General features: G+C 39.7%; 1 protein-coding gene across 1 annotated transcript in view; it reads left to right on the top strand.

Moving 5' to 3' along the window:
- Nucleotides 1–14,284, top strand: part of LOC128689368 (potassium voltage-gated channel subfamily KQT member 1-like) — a 773,858-nt gene extending 759,574 nt beyond the window's left edge. The window contains exon 15 of the mRNA XM_070086168.1: nucleotides 12,369–14,284. Within this exon, the coding sequence (XP_069942269.1) occupies nucleotides 12,369–12,473 (105 nt within the window). The 3' untranslated portion in view covers nucleotides 12,474–14,284. The remainder of the gene's footprint in view (nucleotides 1–12,368) is intronic.
- The last annotated feature ends 2,100 nt before the right edge of the window (nucleotides 14,285–16,384 follow it).

The following is a 16,384-nucleotide window of genomic DNA, read 5'->3' as shown; positions in this document are numbered from 1 at the left end:
TTTTGTTTTGGCACAATACAAAGTGTCTATATTGGAGTATTATAGGCAAACTTATGACTAGTTAAGATTTATTATTTTAAGATTAAGATTAGTATTTCTGGGTTTATAGTCAGTGGGTGAGTGTAATTGTGAACCACCAGGTGGTTATCATGTAGTTAGTTGTCAGGGTGGATCAGGGAGATAAGATGTTTTCTAACTGTAGTTTTGAAAGTGATGAATGTGTCTGCAGTTCTAGAGTTTTCAGGTAGGGTGTTCCAGATTTTGGGTCCTTTGAAATACATTGAATTTTTGTAAAGGTTTAGTCGAACACGGGGAATGTCATAGAGATGTTTGTGTCTGGTGTTATGCCTGTGGATCCTGTCACAACTATCAAGAAAGCATTTTAGGTCAAGGTTAATATTGGAATTTAAGGTCCTGTAGATATAGATTGCACAGTAGTAAGTGTGGATGTTCTGAACAGGGAGTAAGTTTAAATCTATGAAGAGTGGGGGGGTGTGTTGCCAGGGATGGGATTTAGTGATTATTCTTACTGTGGCTTTTTGTTGGGTTATTATTGGCTTTAAGTGTGTTGCTGCAGTTGAACCCCAAGCACAGATAGCATAGGTGAGGTATAGATATATAAGTGAATGGTATAGTGTGAGAAGTGCAGTTTGCCGCACGTAGTATCGTATCTTGGAGAGGATCCCCACCGTTTTGGATACTTTTTTTGTTATGTGTTGGATATGGGTGCTGAAATTTAGGTTGTTGTCGAGGTATAGGCCAAGGAATTTGCCCTCATTATGTCTGGCAATTAGAGTGTTGTCGATCTTAATGTTAAGTTGCGCAACACCTGCTCTGCTACCAAACATAATATAGTAGGTTTTGCCAGTGTTAAGTGTAAGTTTATTGGCTGTCATCCAAGTCGATATTTTGAGCAGCTCCTCGTTAACAATGGTGTTGAGGGTGACAAGATTAGGGTGGGAGATGACATAAGTCGTGTCATCAGCAAAGAGAATGTGTTTCAGGTGTTGGGATATGTTTGGAAGATCATTGATGTAAATGAGGAAGAGCAGGGGTCCAAGGACACTTCCCTGCGGAACTCCGGTATCAAGTGGCCGTATTGATGAGGCTGTGTCTTTAAGGGTGACATACTGATACCTATCAGAAAGGTAGGATGTAAAATATGCAAGATCATGGCCTCTTATACCATAGTGGTCAAGTTTGTGGAGTAGGATGCCGTAGTCTACCGAGTCAAACGCTTTTCTTAGGTCACTAAAAATTCCTAGCGGATATTCCTTATTTTCCAATGCTGTGTAAAGCAGGTCTAGCATTTTTATAATTGCATCATTAGTGCTTTTATTTTTCCTGAATCCAAATAGGCAGGGGTTGAGTATGTTTTGTGACATTATAAATGAATATATAGTCTCCTGTGCACGAGTTTCTCGAAGATTTTGGATAGCAGTGGTAAGTTTGATAATGGCCTATAGTTGTTTACGTCTGTAGGGTCACCACCTTTATGTATTGGTGTAACCCTTGCTGTCTTGAGTAGTGTCGGGAAAGTGCTAGTTTCTAGTGACTTGTTAAAAAGTAATGTAATAGCATGCGAAAGGACATGGGCCGCTCACTTGTACAATAATGGTGGGACATGAGACAGATTCCCCGAGTTATTTTTAAGTGTGGGCTCAGTTGGTACAAGATAGAAGGAATTTGGGAAATTCCCATCTAGGTAGTCCCCCGGCACGGGCATTGGTACGTGGGATTTTACTGGCGAGATTAGATCCTATGTTTGAGAAGAAGTCGTTTATCTTGTTAGCTGTATAAGTGGGATGCAGTGGTGTTTCATGAGGTTTAGTTAGAACAATATTCTTGTTTTTTTTCAGTTTGTGGGTCCCCAGAATCTGGGAAAGTGTTTTCCAGGTCTTTTTTATATCTCCTCTTGTGTCAGTGAATCTGCTGGAGTAGTACAGTTGTTTGGCTTTCTTTATTAATTTGGTGAGAACTGTTGAATATTGTTTAAAAATATCTTTGTGCATTAAGCCCTGTCTATATTGCTTTTCATATTGGTGTTTCTTATCAATGGATTTCAGAATGGTGCTGGTTAGCCATGGGCAACCAAGCCGTTTATTCGTGATCTGTTTCGTTTTTATAGGACAATGTTTGTTGTATAGTCTAAGTATTTTGTTAAGAAAAATGTCTGTCCAATCGTCAGTACCATTGGCATTAGAGAATTCTGTAGGCCAGTCAACAGTCTCTAGGCCTGCTGTGAAATTCATTATTGAGGCCTTGTCATGGAGTCTAAATGAAACTTTGTTGTATTCGAGTGGTGGCTTACTAATGTTTGTTAAGAGGAAGGTTGGGTAGTGGTCAGTAGTGCTGTCTGTGATTATCCCTGATTTAAGGGGGGCTAGTATATTGGTCCATATGTGGTCTATTATGGTTCACTTGTCTCAGTCAGCCTGGTTGGTTTAGTTATTGTTGGTATGAGGAGTGTGTTATTCATATTGTTGATGAAATTAGTTAGTCTGATCATCTGGTAGGCCAAAGTTGATATTGAAGTCTCCAGCTAAGAGAAGGTGGTGCTTGTTCATTTGTCTGTTTGTTATTAGTGACTTTAGATTCTCACTGAAGTTTGGGATGTTCGTGTGGGGTATCCGGTATATGGCACCGATTGTTATAGGCGTTTTGAGTTTTTTTTACAGTAAAATTAGCAAAAATGTATTCCCCATATTCATCACTAAAGCAATTAGTGCTAATACAAGATAGTTGGTTAGAGTAATAGATTGCAGTACCACCCCCAACTTGGTATGGTTTGCAGTTGTGGATTGCTGTGTATCCTGGTAGTGGGTAGATATCAATTGTGTCCTGCTTAAGCCAGGTCTCAGTAAGAATAATGCAGGAGAAGGGTGTCTTTAGTGACACAAGGAGTACCAGGAGGTCATCATAGTGTTTGCTTAAGGACCTGATGTTGTAGTTAAGAACTGATAGACTTTGAGCAGTGTTCAGGATAGTGCTGGCTTGTGATGCTGTGTAATAAAGGCAGTTACTTTCCAATAACTTTTGATTGTGTGTTAGATTATGGAGGTTTAGATCAGGGTCAACGTGATCATTCATCTTTTAGGTTTAAATAGTGGTTGTTTATATCCTGTATTATGTGTTGAGTTCTAATACTGATTTCTGTAGTGGTGGGAGGTTTGGATAAGTATACCGCTAAAGCACTTTGGTCATATAGAGTATAGTCACTAATAAACATAATGAAATTGATATTGTCAATGTGTTGTGCTAGAATGAGCTAAAGTACAACTAGGTATAAACTAATACTATAAAAAACAAAAAAAAATTACAAGTGGCACCAGACTCACTCTTGTAATTGCACTAAGGTCTAATATAATGAATTAAGTGTTGTCTCTGTATTGAGCTAGAATGAGCTAAATTACAACTAGGTATAGTTAGTTTAGGTGTTGTCTAAGTATTGAGCTAGAATGAGCTAAATTACAACTAGATATAGTTAGTTTAGGTGTTGTCTAAGTATTGAGCTAGAATGAGCTAAGTACAACTAGGTATAAACTTATAATATAAAAATACAAATTAAAATGGTACTTGCAATTGCACTAGGGTCTGATATAGGTTGTTAACAAGATCAAGAGTATAAGATTAGATTTAGATTTTGCCACTGAAGTGGCTAGTTTATTGTGCACCCCATATCCATCCTGTGGACGGTAGCGCGAGAGCATATGGATACACAAAAGGCCTAGGAACTAGGCCCCAAAGGGTTAACAGGAATACATATGGATTTATATCTACATATCTATAGTTCACTTATCTGTTACAAACAAATTTAGGAAATTTGCTTAGTATATCTGGTATCTTATTTTCATTAATAAGATATCTTGACATGTCACATAGGTTATTATACTGTCTGTCTCTGTATTCCTCAATAAGTGGACAATTAAGCACATAGTGTTCAAGAGAGTGACCATATGCCTGATCACATAATTTACATTTAGTTTGATCATCATCTGTGTGTCTCCCAAACTGCCAGAAGTACTTGTAACCAAGCCTAAGGCTGGCCACTACAACATCAGTCAGTCTGTTCACATTGCAAGTTGCTCCATAAACATACTTATCTATGTTCATGTTATCATAGTGGGTTATAGATCTACTCAGGCTTCTAACTGCATTCCTATAACAATCATTTTCATTATTTACTTCTCTCCTAATATTATTCCTAATGCTAGACACAGTTATACCAAAGTTATATTCTACATTCTCCTTCTCGATACTCTTCTTGGCTAACATATCAACTTTATCATAAAGGAGTAATCCAATGTGTGATGGGATCCATAGCAATTGTACATTAATTCCTTTGTCCCTAATTTTTGAGTATCTATACCTGGCTTCCCCAATGAGCATGTTGTTCAAGTCATTATATGAGCCAAGAGCCTTCAATGATGACATAGAATCAGTAATGATGATAGAGTCAAGCTCAGTGTCATAGGTTAGCTTTAGCGCCATTAGGATTGCAAACAATTCAGTTTGCAGTGTAGACGCCCAGTTGTTAATTCTTATGCCTAACTCAACAAATTTATTATCGTTCTTAACTAGGGAGGTGGCAACAAGAGCAGATGCAGCCCTGCCAGAAGACTCCTGTTTAGATCCATCAGTGTATATAACTTGTGATAACTTGTTACTACCAGCTAGGTGAGAAATTTCTTCTTGAGCAGTTGCTCTAACAAGAGATTTAAGGAAGGGATTACTAGCAATGAGCTTCTTGGGAGGGACTTGTAGGTATGTGATATTAAATGAGCACATCTTCCATGGAGGGGTGAAATGCTCTTGTTGCCTACAGTGATACAGTTCATGCAGGTTATAAAACTTAATGCAATTGCACGTTTTCACAATCCATTTAGATCTGTGTGTATTTACCTCTAGACACTTGGTAAGATTCACTGTGACAGTGTCTGGTTCGTTTCTCAACATTCTAATACCGAGTACAGTGTTAATTTCAACAATCCTATCACTGATACTAGAAATACCAAGCTCCTTCCTCATGTTAAGAACTTTTGTAGATCTGGGACAGCCAAGAATAATCCTGAGAGCTTCATTTTGCATTAACTCCAAGGGTCGAAGAGAACTTTCTCTAGCTAATATCAACATGGGAGCAGCATAATCAATTAAGGACCTAACATAGGCTATGTACATCATTCTCACGATTCTCACATTTGCACCATAGTTGGGATTGTAGCCAGCAACAGCTTTGAGAGCATTTAGCCTAGCTTTACATTTCTTGTTTAGTTGTGGTATAGTGGATTTGTTAAAGGGTACATCTACACCAAGATATCTGTAAGTTTTAACGTAGCTAATGATTTCACCCTGCAAATAGATGGGTGAGGGATGTCGTTTGCTTGTTAATATCTTAGTTTTAGAGGAAGATATTATGAGGCCTAGTCGATTACAAATTGCTTGAACTTCATTAAGAATGGTATTCATCTTCTTATGCCCTGTTGTATGGATCATGATATCAGCATAGCTTATAGCTATATGTTTAGGTGAGGCAGGTAGAGCATTTAGGAGAGCATTAATCAGAATATTAAATAGCATGGGACTAAGAACTCCTCCCTGCGGTGTACCTAAAGACATTTCTTTAGAATCACTTCTGAAGCCTTGGTAAGCTACCACCAATATTCATTTTGGCTAGTTCATGTAGTATAACGGTTCTGTTCGCAATATCAAATGCAGATTTTAGATCAAGAAAAGTGGTAAAACTAGTAGAGGTGTGTGCAGTGAGAAAGGTGGAAATACAGTTCTGCACACTTTTACCTTTCATGAACCCATAGAGGTAGGGGGAAAGTTGATGTCTGATTCTGTAGTACAGTCTGTTAAGCATCATTCTTTCAAAAGTTTTACAAAGACAACTAGTTAAGGAGATCGGCCTAAATGTATCAGGCTGATGGGGCTTAGGGATAGGCACAATGAGACTATTGTTCCAGGAAAATCACATAATGAGGTAGTTGATTATTTAATTACTAAGAGATTGTACTAAGAAATTTGAACAATAATGGAGCAAAACATACACTACACTACGTAGGCTTTTAGGTTGGACATCGTTTAGTTATTCTCTAAGATTAGTATCCCTGAGAAATCGTGATAGATCATTCTCATTCGTGATTGTGTACAGTTGACCTACATTTGTTTTCCTAACTAGAATTTTCCCATCCCGTGTGAAGCATTGGTGTATTGTGTCATTATTCTCCCGCTTAAGTTTTCTGACTCTATACAGGAGGTTCTGACGTTTTTTGGTAAGACACTTGTTTATGTATACCTCTTTCTTTACTTTAATATATGCAATTATTAAGTCTTTTTTCCTGTCATGTGAGTGGAATCTAAGCATAACACTTTTTCTACCATGGGATCCTAGTAACCTGGCTTCCTTTATTTCTGACTCTGGTACTGTAACTTTTGTTTGGTCCTTTACGATCTGGAGAGTAATTTCTTTACTGTTCATTTGGTTCATATCACTGGGAAAAAGTGGACTGTTAACTATTACTGCGTCCGATAGTTTATCTTGCTCAGTTTTATCTTCTTGGAGAGCAAAGTAGTCACTGAACTGGTTATCTAAGTTGTTCTTCCATTCTTTTACTGCTTCTTCAACCTTTGTATTAAGAGATTTTATTTGTTCTGTATGGCTATCTATGACTGTTTGGATGGTTTTACCATAGTTAGTCATTCCTGGTGTTGATAACTTTTGTTCAAGTCTGAGGATTTTGTTCTCGAGTTACGTCATCCTGGTGTCTTGTTTTGTTAGCGTCTCTCGAAGATTAATATTTTCAATAACTAAGGTGGAGATGCATGACTTTAGGGCATCTAGATCGTTGGTCATACCTGAGAGACTACTTGGTAGGTTGAATCCGGGGAAGTGAGGGGTGGATGGGCTGGGGGCAGCCATGTTTGTTGTTGTTGTTGTGGTGTTGCCTCGAGCGGTGGTGAGAGGGGTGGTTGCTGGGCCGGCGTCCTCCTGGCTACACTTGTTGAATACTTGATTTTTCGGTGTTTTCTTGCTGGCCTTGGTGCTGTTTCCTCTGAGATTGTGCCTCATAATACTACAGGAATTGTTGTAGTTAAGAAGTTGTAGTTATACAAAGCTTAGGGTTACGTTGTTCGGCTGGCAGCGGGGTGTTGTTTTGGGTTTGAGGGCAGTCTTCCTTTGATCTCTATTATTTTCGATTTGTAGGTTTCACTGTTGGTAATCTTTGGTCATTCTGGGTGCTACGTTGGGTAGTGCAGTTTTGCTTGTAACTAGGTCATCATAGGAGCATTGGTGGCTCTGATAGTTGGAGAAAAGTACGGAGCTTGGAGGTCGCTGCTGTTGCTGCCGCTGCCGCTTCTGGCATTTTTATAAGCATTTATATTTTTGCCATTTAATGACTATGTAGATAATGGTAACCAGAGCTTACAGTAGTAAAGCATTTTTAGACTTCTTTCATTTTTTCACATCCATCACTATTTTCTCTCATTGGTAAGTAAAAGAATAATGTGCAATCTCCAGTCTAATTGTGTCTCATCAATATTATTTACTGGTATTTGGTCAGAAGTTAAATTAAGTTTCTAAACCAGTACAATAAATTCATCAAAACAGTTGCCTATGCCATTCTAGTCTGCACTTGCCTTTTTTTCACTGTGACTTTAGCCTTATGAATATCATGGCATTTCCCAAGTCTGTAAAGCCACCCAGAAATGTTATATTGAAGTGCAAGACCCAAATCTTCGTGAGTTACACAACACTGCAGTAGTAGCAGGTGTACTTGCCTATTTGTGGTTTCAGGGGTCAAGTCTCAGAGCCTGGCTCTGCCTTTAACTTGCTACTCTTCAAATTCACTCCCTCTTAGCCTTGTGGGCCCTATCATATCTGCTCTTAAAACTATGTATGGAGCCTGCCTCCACCACTTCCTCACCAAGATCATTTCACCTCCCAACCACTCTTGAAACTAAAGAAATACTTCCTAACATTTCTGTGGCTTATCTGTGACAAACTTCCAGTGGTGTCTCAGAGTTCCCCTTTTCTCATCTTTCAGACAGCCTATTCCTGTCAACCTTATCAATTTCCCTTAGTATTTTGTATGTCATTCTGTCCTCCAGTGTTCAGTCCGGTTCCGTTAGCCTCTCCTTAGCTCATGCCCCATTGCTCAGGAACAAGCCTTGCTGCATATTTCCCACTTTCTTAACATGCTTTTTCAGGTACAGGTACCATATTGGTACTGCATACTCACAGATGGGCCTAATATTATGTTATATAAAGGGCCTGTAAATGACTCTGTTGAGATTCCTGAAGGCTGTGTGTGTGTGTGGTATGTGTGTGTGTGTGTGGTATGTGTGTGTGTATGTGTGTGGTATGTGTGTGTGTGGTGTGTGTACTCACCTAATTGTGGTTGCAGGGGTCAAGACTCAGCTCTGGCCCTGTCTCTTCACTAAGTGCTACTAGGTCCTCTCTCTCTCTCTCTCGCTGCTCCATGAGCTTTGTCATACCTCATCTTAAAGCTATGTATGGTTCCTGCCTTCACCACCTCACTTGCTGGGCTATTCCACTTCCTGACTACTCTGACTGAAGAAATACTTCCTAACATCCCTTTAACTCATCTGGGTCTTCAGCTTCCAATTGTGACCCCTTGTTTCTGTCCCCCCTCTCTGGAACATCCTATCTCTGTCCACCTTGTCTATTCCACGCAGTATTTTGCACGTCGTTATCATGTCTTCCCTAACCCTCCTGTGGTGTGTGCGTGGTGTGTGTGGTGTATGTGTATGGTGTGTGTGTGTGTACTGGCCTAATTGTACTCACCTGTTTGTGGTTGCAGGGGTCGAGTCATAGCTCTTGGCCCTACCTTTTCACTGATTGCTACCGAGTCCTCTCTCTCTCCCTGCTCCATGAGCTTTATCAAACCTCGTCTTAAAACTATGTATGGTTCCTGCCTCCACTACATCACTTTCTAGGCTCTTTGTATGTGTGTGCATGGGGGGGAGGGTGGAAGGAGTTAGGGGTTAGTAAAAGAGCAAAAAAGTAATAGTTGGTGCAGTAGTGGCCATTAGAAAGGCAGAGTGAATCTTCTTTAAAGGTGGGACTTCTAGTGAAGACTGCTGTTAGAGGGCATCTGGATATAGCAGATGTCAAAAGTGAATTCTGCATACTGTCTGGTAGACAGGACATTCCTTATTAAGATTAGATGAACTGACAGTGTGACCTGGCAGTCCTTGCAGAGGCATTGGATATGTAGTATCTGTATGAGAGGCATGTGTTCAATTTGCAATCATGCAAGCATAATTTCCTATACAAGATAGCTTTGAAAAAATAGCCTTGAACTGAATTGCTGCTTGATGGAAGAAAATTGTTTTACTGCAACCTAAACCAGTGCTGTTGGCAGCAGATTTTAAGCCGAAAGATTATTAGGAAAAATAGTCTGAAAAAGGGGTCATTTGTTAAAATTGAGAGAGTGTACGTAGTGTACTGAGCAGCTAAATCTGTATGATCATTTCCCTGAACATCAGTGTCCAAGGACCCAGCAAAAGGAAAAAAAAAATAAAATAAAAATAAACTGGCCCTAAAACTAACCAACATCATATCTATTTCAGTTGTAGGTCGTCCATTCTATCAAATGATACCAAGAAACATCCAGTAAAAACCATCCTAGAAAACACCTTTAAAGTCGTTATTTTAAACCTAACACAAGGTCAGAGGTTTGCTTTTCCCATCATGCACTGCATGGACCAGGATTTTATATTCCATGCACACTCACTGCACAGACCCATTCTCTCATAGGCTAAAATTTACAGCTTATCTGAGTGATCCAAGCTCAAACATAGATAAATGCGAGTGACAGTGGTGTCAGAAACATAGGTCTAGACAGTGAAAGGAGTAAGGAGTAGAATTTTACAAAGGAAAATATTGTCATTTATGATTCCCAAGGAGGGAGAAGGGTCATTTGGAATCATTTTGAGAAAGCAGAGATCTCATTCCTTGGCTCAAGATCTTTCACCCCGTCAAAGAACCTCCATGAAAGAAAGTTACCCATGAGTGTGTTCATTGTTTCCTTCACAATTCATGTCCTGGATAATTTTCTTTTCTATCATATTATTGCTACAGAGAGAATTACTTTCCCAGCACCACTTGCAAAACCATTTATATAAGAACTATCAGTGTCCAAGTAGCAATGGCCTTGACACTTATTGGTAAGATATTTCTTATCTTTTTGTTAATATACAGTGGACCCCCGGTTAACGATATTTTTTCACTCCATAAGTATGTTCAGGTGCCAGTACTGACCGAATTTATTCCCATAAGGAATATTGTGAAGTAGATTAGTCCATTTCAGACCCCCAAACATACACGTACAAACGCACTTACATAAATACACTTACATAATTGGTCGCTTTCGGAGGTAATCGTTATGCGGGGGTCCACTGTATATTATACAGAATTGATTTCTCAATACTGTATAGTACCACACATTTGACAGAAGCATTGCTCCTTGTCTTTCCAATATCTGGATCATTTGCACCTCTTATTTAATTACAAGTCTGCTAGCACTTCCACTATTTTCTGGGTTACAAGGCTTTTCTTACTTTCTCACACATGTAGTTCTGTCAGTGAGATTGATGTGTTTATTTATGATATTAAATAGACAATAATGGACTGCATGCAGAATCAGTTTAAAAATGCAGTACAAAAAGTAGAAGTTTTGAACAGCTTGAGTGTAGACAAATTTGAGTTAATGTATGGGCAGGCAATGGGCAACACTGGATGAGGAGAGTTCTTAAAGAAATGGTGGCTGAAAAAACTAGACGCACATGTGAATACAGTAGTCCCCCATATCTGCAAGGGATATGTTCCAAAACTACCGTGGATACCAAAAATTTCAGACAGTAGCAAACATTATATATAAATTTTGTATTTGCGTACATTTCTCTTTTTTTTAACACATATGTCATTTCCCACCAAGGCAGGTTAACCCAAAAGGAAAGAAAAACCTTTCATCATCATTCAACACTTACACCATCACTCGTACATAATCACTGTCTTTGCAGAGCTCAGATACGACAGTTTAGATGTCCCTTCAAACTGCCAATATCTCAAACTGCTCCTTTGAAGTGCAGGTATTGTACTTCCCATTTCCAGGACTCAAATCTGGCTAACCAGTTTCCCTGAATCCCTTCACAAAATATTACCCTGTTCACACTCCAACAGCTCATCAGGTACCAAAAACCGTTCGTCTCCATTCACTCCTATCTAACATGCTCATGAACCCTTGCTGGAAGTCCGAGCCTCTCGCCCTCATCCTTTTCGCGGATGACCTCTACCCCGCCTTCCTTTCCCTACAGATTTTTACACTCTCCAAGTCATTCTACTTTGTTCCAGTGTGTCTAAATGACCAAACCACCTCAACAGCCCCTCTTCATCCCTCTGATTAATACTTTTAGCAACTCCACACCTCCTCCTAATTTCCAGACTACAAATTCTCTGCACAGCATTTACACCACACATTGCCCTTAGACACAGGACATCTCCACTGCCTCCAGCCACCACCTCGCTGCAGCATTTACAACCCATGCTTCACACCTATGTAAGAGTGTTGGTACCACTATACTCTCATACATTCCCTTCTTTGCCTCCATGGATAACATTTTTTGTCTCCACAGATACCTCAACACACCACTCATACCTATGATAGTTTAATTGATAAATTAAGCCCAATAAGTTTTAGAATTAGCAATTTTTCACTGATGAGAAGCACTCATGGTTTCTCTTAGGCTTTGAAGAACTGCCACCATTGCTACTTTTGCATTCTGGGGCCATCATTAAGCAAATTTAGGGGTTATTTTTGGGCCACGATAAACCATGGTTAACTGAAACCATGGAAACCGAATCTGTGGATATGGGGGTTCTACTGTATATGGTTTAGAAAATGACAAAGTTGATAAATGAGACACTTGCAATATTTTGTCTTTATTCTGGAAATTTTTCCAGGATAACGATACCCAAATGTTGCATAGGTGCACATGCCCTGCTTTTCCTCACTTCCCACATAAACCTACCAGGTTTCTTGCAAGGCAAAGAGGCCAGTGGTTAGATCACATGCCAAGCAGAATACGTACTGGGTATGGGAATGTGTCAGAACTGATGATATATAATTTTTTCAGTACTAAAATAAACATTTGATTCATCAGAGGATAATTGGAATACTGTTACAGTTATTTCCTTCTCGGCTGGTAGCCTTGTTTACTAATACTATAATTTCATTATTCGTGCAGTACAAGATGTTTACTTTTGTGTTCTTTGATATGCTTATAAATTATGTTGCTTTTAAATCAGTGCCTCTTTTTCCTAATGAAGATTCACTTCACAGCTGGTGCTCCTTGACAAGAAGCTGGACCAGATGTTGTTTGTGTGCAATGCCTTGGCACAAAAGACACAACTACCAGAGATCAGAAATTCTGATGATCATGTGTAGTGTAACCAGTCCATACTGTATTACAAACCTAGTCTGCTTAGAAATCCTAGTTTATTTGTAATTTTGTTTTGCTTGGCTGATAGGTTCTTCATTGACTCTCAGTTCATTTAGTAGCTGTGCTCTAATTATCTGAACTTGTATATTCATGGATCCTTCAGAAATAAGAGGTATTGAATTCATATACTGTATCAATACGTATTTGACTACAGAACATTATTTTAATGTTTTGCTGTGGTTTTATATTTTTACTTTCTTTTTAATTTCCTGTACTTTGAGATACATGCTGAAAGATGCCATTTGGAAAAATCAGTTTTTGTGTATTAATTGAAATCTTTCATGTGGTATGAATGGAGTTTCTTTTAAAATATTGTAAGCAATGAGAGTTTTGTTTCAGGGTTGAATATTGATTTAATTTATGTAGGATTATTTAAACTTACAATTTCAGTTGTAGTGAAATGAGAATCAAGTACATTATTATAGTACGAGTGTGTTACAGTTTAATAAGAAAGCTTGCTTCTCTATATCAAAATTATTTCACACAGCCTATCGCATCTCATTCTAGCTCAACACCTTGACTTAGATTTTCAACTCGTCATTCATGGACAAACAGTGAAAAAATATAGTATGTAAATACTATAAAATATGACATAGTACTTTGAGAGGATCAAAAAATTAACCCATAACTATTGTACATAAAATCTTAAATATTGAATTTAAATTTTAACAAAGAACATACATTCTCAGAGAAGAGAGTAAACATATTTCAGAAAAAAAGGTGCAAGTTTCTCCCTAGAGCTGTTTGAGCATTATCTTTCCCTACCAACTTCTATAATGTTGAGGTGGTTTGGCATGTAGAAAGGATGGGCAGGGATAGGTTGACAAAGAGGATGTACAAATCTGGGGTGGAAGATAGAAGGGAAAAGGGATCACCACAAGAATGGTTGAAGGGATGGGGGTACAAGAGACTGAGTTTTAGTGGCTAGATCATCCAGCAGGCTTGTGAGTATGTGAAATAGGGATTAATAGAAACAAGTGGATTGTAATGGACATGCTGTTGGAGTGTGAGCAAGGTAACTTTTATGAAGGATTCAGGAAAACTGGTTAGCTGGCCTTAGAGTCCTGGGGGGTGATGGATGTAGCAGTCAGAGGGGTAATCCGATTGTGATGTTAACACACCTCAAGAAAGATGGTGATTAATTGAACGTATTTTCTTTTTTAATCGCCCTGCCTTAGCAGGAGAGGGCTGTCGTGTTAAAAAAAAGATTAATATGTACAGGTGCTCCTTGACTTACGATGGTTCAACTTGCACTTTGGAGATGAAAGTTTAGATAATTACCCAGCATGAAGGTAGCCAAGCCCATGATGACTCTCTTCAGGTCACTTGTTCTATCTAGGCTGGAATATTGCTGCACACTAACAGCACCTTTCAAGGCAGGTGAAATTGCTGACCTAGAAAATGTACAGAGAACCTTCACGGCGCGCATAACAGAGATAAAACACCTCAATTACTGGGAGCACTTGAGGTTCCTGAACCTGTATTCCCTGGAATGCAGGCGGGAGAGATACATGATTATATACACCTGGAAAATCCTAGAGGGACTAGTACCGAACTTGCGCACGAAAATCACTCACTACGAAAGCAAAAGACTTGGCAGACGATGCAACATCCCCCCAATGAAAAGCAGGGGTGTCACTAGCACGTTAAGAGACCATACAATAAGTGTCAGGGGCCCGAGACTGTTCAACTGCCTCCCGGCATACATAAGGGGGATTACCAACAGACCCCTGGCAGTCTTCAAGCTGGCACTGGACAAGCACCTAAAGTCGGTTCCTGACCAGCTGGGCTGTGGCTCGTATGTTGGTTTGCGTGCAGCCAACAGTAACAGCCTGGTTGATCAGGCTCTGATCCACCAGGAGGCCTGGTCACAGACCGGGCCACGGAGGCGTTGACCTCCGAAACTCTCTCCAGGTAAACTCCAGGTAAACTGGTGTTTAGAGTAATTATCTGTTTATTTACTTATTCATTGACAGTAATTTATTTATTTATTTAATTAGCATATATTCATATTCGATTTATGATAAGTTCATCAGAACATAAACCCATTGTAAGTTGATCAGCATCTGTATATGTATATATGTATGTGTGTGATTATATATATAGAGAGAGAGAGATTTTATATACATGTTGAAGGGTTGTTGAGGTGGTTTAGTCATTTAGAGAGGATGGAGCAAAATAGGATGACTTGGAGGGTGTATAAATCTATAGCAGAGGGGAGGAGGGGTAGGGGTCATCCTAGAAAAGGATGGAGGGAGGAGGGTAAAAAAAGGTTGTGTGAATATGTTAGACAGGAGTGAATGGAGACGAATGATTTTTGGGACTCGACGAGCTATTGAAGTGTGAGGACTCAAGTCTGGTTAGTTGGAATTGAGCCCTGGAGGTGGGAAGTACAATGCCTACACTTTAAAGGAGGGGTTTGGGATATTGGCTATTTGGAGTGACATCTGAACTGTAGTATGGGAGTGCTTTTGCAAAGACAGTGATTATGTGTAAATGATGGAGAAAGTGTTGAATGATGGTGGAACTGTTTCTTTCTTTTTTGGGTCACCCTGCCTTAGTGGGAGACAACCAATGTGTTGGAAATATATATTTCTTCTTTCAACACACTGGCTGTATCCCACCGAGGCGGGGTGCCCCAAAAGGAAAAACGAAAGTTTCTCCTTTTACATTTAGTAATATATACAGGAGAAGGGGTTACTAGCCCCTTGCTCCCGGCATTTTAGTCACCTCTTACAACACGCATGGCTTACGGAGGAAGAATTCTGTTCCATTTCCCCATGGAGGTAAGAGGAAATAAACAAGAACTAGAACGAAAATAGAAGAAAACCTTGAGGGGTGTTTATATATATGCTTCTACATGTACGTGTAATGTGATCTAAGTGTAAGTAGAAGCAGCAAGACGTACCTGAAATCTTGCATGTGTATGAGACAGAAAAAAAGACACCAGCAATCCTACCATCATGTAAAACAATTACAGGCTTCCGTTTTACACTCACTTGGCAGGACGGTAGTACCTCCCTGGGCGGTTGCTGTCTACCAACCTACTGCCTAGAAGGAAATATATATAAATATATACTATATACTATATATATATAATATATTTTTTATTTATTAACACACTGGCCGATTCCCACCAAGGCAGGGTGGCCCGAAAAAGAAAAACTTTCACAATCATTCACTCCATCACTGTCTTGCCAGAAGGGTGCTTTACACTACAGTTTTTAAACTGCAACATTAACACCCCTCCTTCAGAGTGCAGGCACTGTACTTCCCATCTCCAGGACTCAAGTCCGGCCTGCCGGTTTCCCTGAACCCCTTCATAAATGTTACTTTGCTCACACTCCAACAGCACGTCAAGTATTAAAAACCATTCGTCTCCATTCACTCCTATCAAGCACGCTCACGCACGCCTGCTGGAAGTCCAAGCCCCTCGCACACAAAACCTCCCTTACCCCCTCCCTCCAACCTTTCCTAGGCCGACCCCTACCCCGCCTTCCTTCCAGTACAGACTGATACACTCTTGAAGTCATTCTGTTTCGCTCCATTCTCTCTACATGTCCGAACCACCTCAACAACCCTTCCTCAGCCCTCTGGACAACAGTTTTGGTAATCCCGCACCTCTTCCTAACTTCCAAACTACGAATTCTCTGCATTATATTCACACCACACATTGCCCTCAGACATGACATCTCCACTGCCTCCAGCCTTCTCCTCGCTGCAACATTCATCACCCATGCTTCACACCCATATAAGAGTGTTGTTAAAACTATACTCTCATACATTTCCCTCTTTGCCTCCAAGGGCAAAGTTCTTTGTCTCCACAGACTCCTAAGTGCACCACTCACCCTTTTCC

Source organism: Cherax quadricarinatus, chromosome 18 (genome assembly GCF_038502225.1).
Source record: "Cherax quadricarinatus isolate ZL_2023a chromosome 18, ASM3850222v1, whole genome shotgun sequence".
Classification (NCBI taxonomy): Eukaryota; Metazoa; Arthropoda; class Malacostraca; order Decapoda; family Parastacidae; genus Cherax; species Cherax quadricarinatus.
The sequence above is the reverse complement of the archived record's forward strand: the minus strand, read 5'-3'. Positions and strand labels throughout refer to the sequence as shown.